Source organism: Scylla paramamosain, chromosome 46 (assembly GCF_035594125.1).
Source record: "Scylla paramamosain isolate STU-SP2022 chromosome 46, ASM3559412v1, whole genome shotgun sequence".
Lineage (NCBI taxonomy): Eukaryota > Metazoa > Arthropoda > Malacostraca > Decapoda > Portunidae > Scylla > Scylla paramamosain.
In genome coordinates, this window is record NC_087196.1 from 695,001 (window position 1) to 709,798 (window position 14,798).

Sequence of the window (14,798 nt, forward strand, 5' to 3'; positions counted from 1 at the left end):
TATATATATATATATATATATATATATATATATATATATATATATATATATATATATATATATATATATATATATATATATACATATATATATATATATATATAGATATATATATATATATATATATATATATATTATATATATATATATATATATATATATATATATATATATATATAGTATATATATATATATATATATATATATATATATATATATATATATATATATATATATATATATATATATATATATATATATATATATATATATATATATATATATATATATATATATATATATATATATATATATATATATATATATATATATATATATATATATATATATATATATATATATATATATATATATATATATATATATATATATATATATATATATATATATATATATATATATATATATATATATATATATATATATATATATATATATATATATATATATATATATATATATATATATATATATATATATATATATATATATATATATATATATATATATATATATATATATATATATATATATATATATATATATATATATATATATATATATATATATATATATATATATATATATATATATATATATATATATATATATATATATATATATATATATATATATATATATATATATATATATATATATATATATATATATATATATATATATATATATATATATATATATATATATATATACATATATATATATATATATATATATATATATATTTATATATATATATATATATATATATATATACTGCCGGTGCCGGCTGCTTGGTAAACAAGCTACCTTGAGAGAGTCATGCTTAATCCAACCGCCGTTCACCGGCGCTTGTTTACCAAGCAGCCGGCACCGGCGGTCAGGATTACCCCTTTGGAGGGGACGACAGGGTAGCGGGCTAAAGCCGGCACTACTCACGCCTACCGTCTTCAACGGCACAGGCGATGCGAAACCTACCTGCCGAAGTCGCCCCCGACAGGATTCCGGTTCTGAGGACGCCACCCTCAGCCAGGCGGTTGGCTACCTGAGCTACTAGGCCCGCCGCAGCACGACAAACCTGTTTGCAGATTACGTACTCTGCTAGGACGCTCTGGGTCGTCAGGACGTGCACGGAGGCTCTATGTACGCCCCTCGGACCCGAGGGGGACTGGGACCGCATCCACCCCGTGTACCCCATTCAAAGCCATGAACCCGCTGGTATTTGAGGGCAGGAAGAGCGCTACCCTCCCACCAGCGGGCCGTCATCCCGGAAGCGCCAGAGTGACTACCGCTGTCGAGGGTAAGTGGGTTTGGCCCACCGACTCGGCAAATCACCCTGACGGCCCACCACCCCAACGAGGTAGAGAACTCGAAGGAGCAGAAAGGACTCCGGACCAGTGAAGCTGTTCTGGCCTCCGAAGCCTGGCGGAGCCCCATTACTCTATGAACGTTTATTGAGAAGGGAGGATGCAATATTTGTCCAACTCCCCGCCCCACATTCATTTCGTGGAGTAAGCACTTCAGCCGTAGGCCCAATCCATCAGGCTTGTGCCTACGTTACCAGCGGGCGCCACTAGGAGGCAGGCTTCCCCAGTAACTAAGTCTCAAGGAGGTTTTTCACGTCACTCGGAGAGTCACGGCATGACACCATCCCGGGACCTCCAGGAGTCATAGTTATATATATATATATATATATATATATATATATATATATATATATATATATATATATATATATATATATATATATATATATATATATATATATATATATATATATATATATATATATATATATTGTTATAACTCATAATATCAGCCCCTCAAACAGCTGACGCTATTCCCAGGTAAGCTTCCCTTTGGATATACTTGTAACTTTATGCAAAAAAAAAAAAAAAAAAAAAAATAGACGAGTCCAAGTCACTTATAGATCATACACAGCCACTACTTCAAGGCCTTGCATGTAGAGGAAATATTCAACTTCAAAACTTATCCTAACTGCTGAAAAGGAATCAAACAGACAAGCACTAAAGAGAAACAGGCAAAACTCCTGGCATATAATGAGGTCTTAATATTTATATTCTGGAACCATATCGCCCGCAAAAGCGTCCACCCACTGCCCTCCAGAATATTACAGCACTCTGATTCAACGTGACTGAAATCTCCCACACTTCGTTCCCTACAAAATAATGGGCCAGGAGAGAGAAAAAGAGATGGCAGAATACGAACACAATAATAATGAGTCCTATGGCTACTAAATCACGCTCACAAAGATAAAAAGCCAGCAGCATATAAAAAAAAAAAGACAAAGGAGTCTGCTCGACTCAAACGACGAAATAACAATACGCAAAACTCCACCATCCTGCGTGGCCAGAGGACTGACTCGCCACAACTGGCTCTAAAAACGTACACACAAGGCTCCTGAGTGAGCAAATATCTGCAAGAATCAGAGGGAAGAGAGCAGTGTGAACAAGCACTTGATTAGCCCTTAAATATACATTAACCGTAAAATATATCAAGGGTATCCTAACTCTTTATCTACTTGATTTATAACCTCACACCGCTCTCACAGCCACCATATCTGACCTCCATGAAATACTAAAGCCAACTAAGCTGCTTCGTGTCGTCAGTGTCATTGAGTTGGGTTGAGTTGAAGGTCGGGAGTGTTGTCTTTGGAACCGCACTCCGTGACACATGCCTTCTCACTGTCTGGGTCTCCTGTTTTCTCCTTTCTCTTTCCTTTACTTTTTAATCATCAAAAACTTATTCACTGTTCTCTTAATTTTCTCACTATATTAATCTTCAAACAGGTTATCATTCCATGATAGACTCTATAAGAGCATTTTCACACATTGTCTCTCGTTCTATCATGCTTTCAGGCTTAAAAATCTGGCTCAGCAAATGCTAATTTCTGAAACAGAAAGTCAAATTCCTTGGCCACAAAGTCGACAGAGAAGGTATTCGCACTTTAAATGAGAAAGTAAACGTGAAAAAATTTCTTATTCCTACTAATATCAATCAGATCAGGGAATTCACCGATTTTATTGGATTTTACCGCCAGTTCATCAAAAATCTCAGTCTTATAGATAGGTCAGCCTCTCACTCATTTGCTGAAAAAAAATAAATAAAATTATGCGCTCATTTGGTCTGAAAAGGAACAAAATGCCTTTGATCGTCTCAAAACTGTCTTGTGTCAAGCACCAGTCCTTGCTTTTCCTAATTTTGAGAAAATTTCATCTTATACAATGGCGCTTCAGGTTTTGGAATCGGTGCTGTTCTCATAGCAAACATTGCGTATTAGCACATGCTAGCAGACTTCTCAATAGGGCAGGACAAAATTATGACGTCACGAAGCGTGAAAGTATTGCTGTGATGTTGACATTACCTTCATTTACGTGAACTCATATTAGGCTATGAAATTCATGTTCACACTGATCATTATGCTATCACAGAGACTTTCAAAGGCAAGATCTTCACAGGTCAATTTTCTCGCTGGCATCTCACGATTCAAGAATTTAATACTACATTTTCATACATTTCCGCACACAAAACCAAAGTTAGTCAAATCCTTCGTCAAAACAACTGTGACTAATATATTAGTCATTTCATGCGATCGCTGCTTCCTTGTAATTATTGGTTAAACACGTTTACACACTTGCCTTGCGATGAAAATCACTCCGTTTGAAATGTTTGTAATATTTTATGAAATAATCTGATGTTATATATGACAATATAGTACATCAAGCGTAGTTTGGGACAATTTCTGCAATTTGAATCTACCGCCTTTGACGTGGCATCCCGCCAGTAGAGGGGAGTAGTAGCGTCGCCACTCACCAGTCCAGCAGCCATCATTCAAAGCTCAAGACAAGGAGCCACATGGGCTGTGCCTCCTCCATTTCTGGTAATTTAATAATTGATGTTGTTTCTGTATTGATTAATGTTGGATAGTTATGGCTGAAGTTTGTGTGTAGAATGAGTACATGCAGTTGTGGGGCTGTATGATGCTGGTATGTTCTTGCTTGGGTAGGGGCATGTTATGCAATGTTACAGGAGGCTGCAACGGTCATCTGTAATCACTTTGGTTCTTGAAGCTTGTGAAGGGCCAGAATGCATATTCTTGAAGTCTGGAAGGAGTCGTCCGCCAGCCTGTATGGACGCTAGGCTGTAGCTCCAAAACTAACTGTAGGATTCTCTCTAAAATAGTCTCATTGAGATTCTCGCACAAAATTACCTATATGTAACTTAATCTAACCTAACCTAACCGCTACAAGAGTAAATGGGCCGAAACATTACCAGACTTCGGAAATATGCCTCCAGAGGGATACGGGTTAACGTCTCTGGTAAATTTATAGTTTAAGCCAATGTCCCCAATCTCTACCCACGGCCCACGACGTTATTATTAATTTCCGACAAGTAGTGTAATCATTAGAAATGATGTGAATAGTGAGAAGAACAAAATGAGGTAAGTTATTACCATGTAGTGTGTAATAGCTTAAACTATAATAAAACCCTAACCCAACCTAACCTAACCTAACAACTGAAGTTCAGGCAACAATATACCATTTATGTTTACCTGTGGACTTAGAAAAAGTTGAGAGCGCTGTGCATTCCCAGGCCTATTGTGGCGTTATTATTAATTTCCGACAAGTAGTGTAATCATTAGAAATGATGTGAATAGTGAGAAGAACAAAATGAGGTAGGTTATTACCACGTAGTGTGTAATGGCTTAAACTATAATAAAACCAGGTCTCTTCACACACATCAGTGCTGTATTCGTTCCGTGCTGTTCAGTGCTTCAGTGTCAGTAAAAATAAAATTCGTCATTTTGGAATTCGGCGGAAGCATTTACACACGTCCGGCGAAGTACCGTGTTTTGACTGAAGTGATTGTTACGTTTCTGTTCCGTGAAATGGAATATCATCGTTACTGGTATTTTAAAAAAGTTTCACGGATGTCGGACGAGTGTTTGAAATAAAATAGAAGAAATTGAAATGGTGATAAATACTCTTTTTAATTGATGTAATTAATCACATTGTACATCATACCTTACCACAACACACCACATCACACCACACCACATCATAACACACCACACCATACCACACCACACCACACATCACTGAGCAATATCATCAAACAGTTTTTGGACATTCTTAAGTACTGGAAAATTTTTGTTTCATCATTAATTAATTCCTCGTACAGAGTAGCAAAGTCTCCTTCAGTTTCTCTTTTTCTTCCACGTTTCATGTACCCACTTTTCTTTTCTTCATTTTTTGTTAAGCAAGCATCTTGCTCTTCATCAAGAATTACGACAATCATAGCCAACTCCACGTCTGAAAGGATATGTGTGCATAGACGTCACGAAAGCGACATGGATATCACTGACACTAAACCTATACGATACTAATACGGCACTGATAGGTGTGAAACCACCTTTGAGTGTACTATTCAGGTAGTGTACCCACTACCTGCCAATTTCACTGGGACAAAAGCACAATTAGGTGATTGTTTAACAACAGCAATAATAATAATAATAATAATAATAATAATAATAATAATAATAATAAAAATAATAATAATATAATAAAAGGAGTTAAGCCATCTATATAGTTAGCTAGATTGATATTATCATTATTATTGTTATCATCATTATTACATATCAAGGTATCATGACATTATTATTAATAATATATTATTATTATTATTATTATTATTATTATTATTATTATTATTATTATTATTATTATTATTATTATCATATTTCGGCTATCCAACATCAGAACAGTATATGAATATGGCAAATGCTGTTTTGACATCATTTCCTGCCATCCTAAGAAACAGTGATCTCGAGGAGCATGAATTGCAGCTGCAATGGAAATTGTGCATCCAGCGCAAGTTTCCAGCGCATGTTTGGTTTTTGCATGCAGCATAGTTTCATGAATACTATGCTTATAAAAGTGAAAGATGCATTGCTAATGATGAAAAGATGCATATATTAAATTGCTACCAGCTACTGAAATGAACAAGTTGAACTATACATTACTCACATTGACTTTCATCATGGTCATAAAGTTCAAGTAAGGTTTCCATATACAGAGGAACTGCTTTTCTTTTTTTGAGAATGGCAATTATTGGGAGCCTATATTTCTCCAGCCCTTTCAAAACTGCTACTCTTGGGTCTGGTTCATCCGCATGTGGTTCTAATCTCAGGAACTCCTTGATTATCTGTAAAGATATAAGCATCAAATAATTATAAGTGAAGGTTACAGAGAGGAGCATCTGCAATAACTGTACTTAGTTATGAGTGCTCATCCCCCATCACTGAGGCCTTTGAGCCTGAGAGGGAGAGTGGAAGTACCGGTTGTTAAATATCAATTACCTACTATAAAATATAAATAGCTATATACATTATAGCCCTACAAATAAAGTTGACAATTAGTAACAATATGTAGCAAAATCCATAAAGTGTACATATATACACATTTACACCATCAAAAGTCTGAATCCACGGGTACAAGTTCAGGATTTCTGCTACAAGAATGTTCCCATTGATTATTTTTTTGCGTCTCTCAGAGAGTGTCAACTGCGTGAGGCGTTCAGCCTGAGGAAAATCATTAAAGTAAAATTAAGTTTTCATAAGTTGACTGTCCCGCCAGCCTCCCTCTCTCCCTCATATATATATATATATATATATATATATATATATATATATATATATATATATATATATATATATATATATATATATATATACGAGCATCATTTTTCAGTGGCCATCCACCAGTACCATTGAAATTGCTTACATAAGAGCAGGTATTTTTAAACAACACCAGTAAAGAAGTCTCTGAAATATAAAAAAGATAAATCAAGCGTACAAATATCACATACCTTATCTAACTCGGGATCTTTCTTCATCAAATGTAGAGCAAGCCACTGTCTATGTCTCTCTAATGACTCATCATCTTCTGAATGGGGCCTTGGTGGAAGGTAAGCCTTTACTCTATACATCAGTGGACACGTAGTCTCTTTTGGCGCTATGCAAGGGATCTTCCTTTTCCTTGATCTCACCTCAGTCACTGAGGAATCCTGCCTCTTCCTTGAATTCTGAAACTTGCGCTGGATGCACAATTTCCATTGCCGCTGCAATTCATGCTCCTCGAGATCAGTTTCTCAGAATGGCAGGAAATGATGTCAAAACAGCATTTGCCATATTCATATACTGTTCTGATGTTGGATAGCTGAAATATGATAATAATAATAATAATAATAATAATAATAATAATAATAATAATAATAATAATAATAATAATAATAATATATTATTAATAATAATGTCATGATACCTTGATATGTAATAATGATGATAACAATAATAATGATAATATCAATCTAGCTAACTATATAGATGGCTTAACTCCTTTTATTATATTATTATTATTTTTATCATTATTATTATTATTATTATTATTATTATTATTATTATTATTATTGCTGTTGTTAAACAATCACCTAATTGTGCTTTTGTCCCAGTGAAATTGGCAGGTAGTGGGTACACTACCTGAATAGTACACTCAAAGGTGGTTTCACACCTATCAGTGCCGTATTAGTATCGTATAGGTTTAGTGTCAGTGATATCCATGTCGCTTTCGTGACGTCTATGCACACATATCCTTTCAGACGTGGAGTTGGCTATGATTGTCGTAATTCTTGATGAAGAGCAAGATGCTTGCTTAACAAAAAATGAAGAAAAGAAAAGTGGGTACATGAAACGTGGAAGAAAAAGAGAAACTGAAGGAGACTTTGCTACTCTGTACGAGGAATTAATTAATGATGAAACAAAAATTTTCCAGTACTTAAGAATGTCCAAAAACTGTTTGATGATATTGCTCAGTGATGTGTGGTGTGGTGTGGTATGGTGTGGTGTGTTATGATGTGGTGTGGTGTGATGTGGTGTGTTGTGGTAAGGTATGATGTACAATGTGATTAATTACATCAATTAAAAAGAGTATTTATCACCATTTCAATTTCTTCTATTTTATTTCAAACACTCGTCCGACATCCGTGAAACTTTTTTAAAATACCAGTAACGATGATATTCCATTTCACGGAACAGAAACGTAACAATCACTTCAGTCAAAACACGGTACTTCGCCGGACGTGTGTAAATGCTTCCGCCGAATTCCAAAATGACGAATTTTATTTTTACTGACACTGAAGCACTGAACAGCACGGAACGAATACAGCACTGATGTGTGTGAAGAGACCTGGTTTTATTATAGTTTAAGCCATTACACACTACGTGGTAATAACCTACCTCATTTTGTTCTTCTCACTATTCACATCATTTCTAATGATTACACTACTTGTCGGAAATTAATAATAACGCCACAATAGGCCTGGGAATGCACAGCGCTCTCAACTTTTTCTAAGTCCACAGGTAAACATAAATGGTATATTGTTGCCTGAACTTCAGTTGTTAGGTTAGGTTAGGTTAGGTTAGGGTTTTATTATAGTTTAAGCTGTTACACACTACATGGTAATAACTTACCTCATTTTGTTCTTCTCACTATTCACATCATTTCTAATGATTACACTACTTGTCGGAAATTAATAATAACGCCGTGGGCCGTGATAAGTATAGAAAAATTATTGTGTCATACAGTTGGTTGGTGTCATGAAAGGACTTCCCTATTTTCACCATCACTTGTATGGCTCACGCTTCACCAACCATACGCACAAACCACACCGCTCTACAATGGCTGAAGATGCTGAAGGAACCTGAGAATCAGCTACTCAGGTGGATTGGGAAGCTTGAGCAATATCTAGATGCAATATGAGAATACGTGATGGAACACCGCCCTTGCCGCATCCATAATAACGTTGATAGCCTGAGTCGTCGCCTCTTTGCGTCAGAGTGTGTGAATTAGGCTGCGTTCCCACCAAGCCACTCAATTCCATTCAATTCAATTCAATTCACGTCATTCAATTCTTTTTCAATGAACACCGTTCCAACCAACGCCATCAGCTTACTTTTCATTCAGGTCATCTAGTATGCAATAAGCCTTCGTGCGAGATGGACGTCAGTGACCTAGCAAGAATAACATTGTTGTTGTTGCAGCGGCGTAGAAGGCGTAGGAAACAAAGGAATATGTGGATGCATCCCATTAATAGCAGGAGAGCACAATTTGGGACATTTGCACATTTGTTCCCAGATTTGCTCAATAATCCAGATAAATTTCATGATTTCTTCAGGATTGACAAGGAGAAATTTAAGCAGTTGGTCGAGTTACTGAGGCTCTCCATTCAGAAGCAAAATACTAATTACCGTCGTGCTATTGAAGCAGAAGAAAGACTGGCCATTTATCTAAGGTAAGGCAATAACTTATAAAACTCTTCAATAATTTCTTGAGCATTTATTTAAATTGCAAATGAGCTAAACTTGATTTGAAATGTATATTGTTCCAATATTTATATATGGTGTTAATACTCAAAATAAATAAGTACATAAGTAATATTGAACTAAAAACCTATTAAGGGAAATATTACACCATTCATTAGCTACATAATGAAAAATAAAAATAATGAAATGAAAATTACAGACTTTCACTTAACAATTAAAGGCAAGTTAATGCTTCAACAACACCTTACTAGTGTCTAAATACAACGTTTTATGATTACATGCTGACGCTGTTGCTTAATCAAATGCTGGTGTATCAAGGTCATGGAGTAATGACGTTTCATGACATACTGGTGATGTCCTCTGACTAGCGTATGGTGATGTTGTTTCATATGCATATGGTGCTTGTGTTTCATATGCATATGGTGCTGGTTGTGCATATGCATGTCGTGATGGTGTTTCTCGAGCAAATGTTGCTGGTTGAGAGGCAGTACTGTAACCGTAGCTAGACTTCTTATTCGCTGCAAGTTTTCTTCGAAAGCTCTGCTGGATTTCAATTTTAGCATCGAGGTTGTCCATAGGTGACAGTTGTTTCATGAGAGGGAGAAGACTCAGCAGAAAAAGACGATTTGAGTCAGATTCTTCTTTTTCCTTACTAACTGCTTGTTCTCGCATCTTTCGTAGCTCCCCCATCAGTTGCTCATCCACGTCATCAAGTTCAAGATTGCCGCGACGCTTCTTGTAGGCACCTTTGTTCTTTGGTGTAGATGATGGCTGCTTGATAGCAGATGAGCTAGTTTGTTTTTCATTGGCATTCACATTAGATGCAGTTGATGCTGAGCCCTTGTTGTCAGTATCATCTAGTGTAGCACCCTCACCTTCAGCATCAAGTTCAGTATTAATTTCTTCAAGGGGTGACGATACATTGCTGGAAGTGGCACGTGGTGTTACACAAGGTGTGAGGAAAGTCATTGCATCATAGAATACCCATTTCCGTGCTTTGACAGTGGCCGAACCAGATGGCAGAGCATCAATTTTCTTCTTTTCTCGCATGAAATTGCTCCGCAACTGTTGCCATTTCTCCTTGCAGTCACTATCTGCAAAGAAGAGAAGAATAATATTAGTGAATAGGAAAAGACAGACAGACAGACAAATAGACAGACACAAACAAACGCCGGAATTATGGTACATACACCATAATTCGGCGGGAAAACAAGTTTCACGGTGATACGATGATTATTTCGTGTGCGTTGACTCAAATAATGAAGCCTACTGGGGCTCAATAATAATTATTTAAAGGAACATATTTTTCAAAATATCTTGCAATTTTATAGTTGGAACAACATAACTACTTGTGTAGTCTATTATATTAGGTATAATATGTTGTATCATTATTAACAGTGTATTATGTCTCATCTCTATTTCAGATATGTTGCTACCGGTGAGTCCTTCGCTTCCCTTGCGTTCCAATTTCGTGTTGGGAAGAGTTCAGTGCAGAGAATTATCAAAGACACCAGTGATGCCGTATGGGAGGTGTTGCAGCCGCTCTACATGGCAGTACCGGACCATCAGAAGTGGGAAGAAATTGCAAGACATTTCTTCGAAAAGTGCAATGTCCCAAACTGTATCGGAAGTGTGGACGGAAAGCATTGTCGAATGAAATGCCCACCAAATGCAGGCTCACTCTTTCATAATTACAAGCAGTATCACTCTATTGTACTAATGGCTATTGCTGATTCAAAGTGTTGTTTTACTCTCATTGATGTTGGCGCATATGGTCGAAATAGTGATAGTGCAGTTTTCAGTAACTCTAATATTGGTAAGTCCTTTTTCTCTGGGCAGTTAAATATCCCTCAGCCTACTGAAATAGCTGGTACAAACATCAAAACACCTTTCTACCTCACTGGTGATGAAGCTTTCCCTTTGAAGCCCAATTTAATGAGACCCTATCCCAGAAAAGACCTAGATTACCCTCAAAAAGTATACAACTATAGGATTAGTAGAGCCAGGAGAACCGTCGAATGTGCTTTCGGCATGTTAACACAGAAATTTGGTGTACTAAAAACATCAATGGAAACAAGCGTTGAGGTATCGCAAGCAATAGTTAAAAGTATCTGTGTGCTTCATAATTTCGTCCACTATGACGATAACCTGACCCTTTACAGTAATACTAATGATGCGATTGATGACAACCACGAGAACATTAGGAGCATGTCACCAACAAGAAGTACACGACCTACAGTAGAGGCCTTGTCCATTCGCGACGCCCTAAAACATTATTTTGTCTCACCAGGTGGAGCTGTTGAGTGGCAGGACAGAAGCATTCACTAATGAACACACTACACATTGAGTTGTTGTTTATTATGCTGTATTGTTTATATTTTTAGGTATAACGTTTTTCTATTTCATCTGTGTAAAATTCGTTCACATTTGTTCAATTGCAGCGCACACAGTGTGCATCAGTATGCTTCTATTGTAACAGTCAAGAATATTCCATACTCAGTTAGATAAGTAAACCTGTAATAAAACTTACCTTTGCATTTCATTTCTTCTGCAATCTCCTTCCATAAGGCGGAAATAGCATCCCTATTGCGGTGCAAAGGATCGCTGGGATCGAATATGGGCCGCCGGTCTTGCACGAAACTTATTAATTGTTCCACGTCCATGCTTCGATGACGACAGCACAAGCACAACAACTGAAGCGGTTGCTCTGTGATGGCAACGACAACTGAACACGTTCAATACGAGAACCAAACACGTAATAGACCTGTAATTAATATAGATAATTGCAGATTGTTTCTTACACGAATATTAAGTTATGAAAATTAGAGAAAAATATAAATATTAGACAATATACATGGCGCTACCTGCGAAATTATTATAGTCGAATGATTGTCATTCAAGAGAGAAAAATGGAACCAGATGCATCATTGAATGAGAATGGCCAGGAATTGAATGGAATGGAATTGAATTGAATGACCCGGTGGGAACGCTTACATAGGAATTAACGTGATCCATCATAGCCACTCATGAATGACAATGAATTGAATGGAATGGAATTGAATTGAATGGTTTGGTGGGAACGCACCATTACTCTCACCGTGAGCCGGAGGTGAAGTGCAAGAAGGACACACTGGCTTACAGCGCGGCGGAGGCGGAAGACTGGTGGAAAGAAATGTGCGAGGATCCTGAACTATCCCCGGTGATCATGGTGGTTTGAAACAGACAGTGAGAAGCCACCCAAGGAAGCTGTGTCCTCCGAGATCCCTGCTACTAAGAGCTTAGTGGATCAGTAGAAAGCGCTGAGTCTGCGGGAAGGAGTGCTGCAGTGGCGCTGGACACACGCGAGGACAGGCGATGCACACTGGCTGGTTGTGGTTCCTATATCTCAACGAGAGGAGCTTTTTAGAGAGGTGCACGAGGTTAAGACCAGTGGCCACGTAGGAAAAAAACGCACCCTGGCAAAATTGCGACAACGAGTCTGTTGGTTGGGACTGCAGTGAGAACGCAGGAGTGGTGCAAGATATGTCGAGTGTCGCGGCCAAGAAAGGACCCGCACGCAATACTAGTGCCTTCTTGCAGCTGTACCAGGCAGGAGCACCGATGGAGCGCATGTCTGTCGACATCACTGGCTCCTTTCCATGCAGAGAGAGGTAACAAGTACTCTTTGTGGATTATTTTACTAAGTGACCAGAGGTGTGCGTGCTTTCTCGTGGACCAAGTGTTCATCCGGTTTGGCATCCCCTGTGAACTTCACTCAGACCAAGGACGTGAATTTGAGTCTCGAGTCTTCCATGAGTATTGCCGTCTCTTGAGCATACATAAAACTCGTACCACACCTTTGCGGCCCCAAAATGACGAAATGGTGGAGAGATTCAATGCCACCATCGTCCAACAGCTGGCGAAGTATTGTTGCGAGGATCAACAAGACTGGGACGTATGGATTCCATACATGTTGATGGCCCATTGCTCTGCTGAAAACGAGGCCATAGGATATTCGCCGGCATAACTGATGTTCGGCAGAGAGATTCACATTCCCGTGGACCTCGCCACCGGCCAGCCGCCATGAAGATGTTTGCCAGACGTCCATACAGACTTATTCAATGAATTGAGACACGTCATCGTGCGAGCCTGCACCTCAAGACAGCGGGCAAGGCCAAGTGGAAACAGCACTAGGGGAAAACTCGGAATGCGTTGTAGAGCCCCGGCAACCTGGTAGTAGGGCTGCTTATTGTCTTCCGTGGGAGATTTGCGAAGAAAGTGTAGGACATACCCAGGATTGTCGGTCATACCAAGAGACTCTAGAAAATGGAAGATCTCAAGCTGATACCTTTGATAGATTGCCATGGCAACCGATTTCCCGCTAAATTCAATTAATTTTATGAAAAAAAAAAAAAAAAACAAGTAATGATCAAGGAATCTTTAGTTCTTTGACAAATTCAACCAGATTTTTATAGATTACTCTTAAAAATACATAGTTTAGTTACTAACATGACCTTGTTCATTATATTCCTTTGAAAGTTAATGTCATTTCAAGGTCATAATTCAAAAGGTGAACAAAAAATGTACTTACTCGTCGCATTTTAGATACAGAAGGTAGATAAGCTTTAGAGAAAGATGATCCGTATTACTTAGAAAATATGCCAGAATATCTCGTATAATGTTGGGATGGAAAGGAAACTATTTACTTAACCTATGTTACTAAGGAACAGTACAAATTAACTTTGTACAATAACAAATTTTGAATAAAACAACAAATCGTTCCCTGATATATAAACAAAACTGTATACAGAATACTGTTCAATACATGTTTAGGAGGAGGAGGCAGTAGACACCTGCCGAAACGATAATTACTCCCATTGAGGTCTAAAGCACTGTTCAGGGGGTGCTGTGAACTTATCATTAAACCCAGCTGTGACCACACTGAACGTTTCCCTTTGTGTCTCACAACACAAGGGGGTAGTCACAGCCTGCCCTCTAAAGACAACTCTCTTCCTCCACACAAAACTACAAGCACCTAATAACACACACACCCTTCACTCAAAAAATTTTAAAATCATGGCGACTCCTACACCAGCCTCGGAGTCCCCATCTGGGGAGGGGACCATAAATGTCCCCAGGTCGGACTGCCTTTCCGTCGATGACCCTAAGTGTCTTGACACCCCCCTCAACTTTTTCTTCATTAACTTCTGCAACATTCGCGGTCTAAGATCTAATTTTCAATCTGTAGAACACCACCTCTCCTCTTCTAAACCTCATCTTCTTTTCCTCACTGAAACTCAGGTGTCTGAGGCAACTGACAGTAGCACCTTTTCTGTTCCCTCCTACTTTCTCTATCCTCATTTTCGATCCAAAGCTGGATGCTGCGTTTATGTGCGCA

The 14,798-nt window shown here is 37.7% G+C and overlaps 1 protein-coding gene across 1 annotated transcript in view; it reads left to right on the plus strand.

Moving 5' to 3' along the window:
• The window catches only part of LOC135094670 (uncharacterized), a 15,882-nt gene extending 3,950 nt beyond the window's left edge, over positions 1-11,932 (plus strand). The window contains exons 2-3 of the mRNA XM_063994973.1: positions 9,274-9,390; positions 10,846-11,932. Coding sequence (XP_063851043.1) covers positions 10,970-11,749 — 780 coding nt within the window. The 5' untranslated portion in view covers positions 9,274-9,390; positions 10,846-10,969 and the 3' untranslated portion in view covers positions 11,750-11,932. The remainder of the gene's footprint in view (positions 1-9,273; positions 9,391-10,845) is intronic.
• Positions 11,933-14,798: the final 2,866 nt, after the last annotated feature.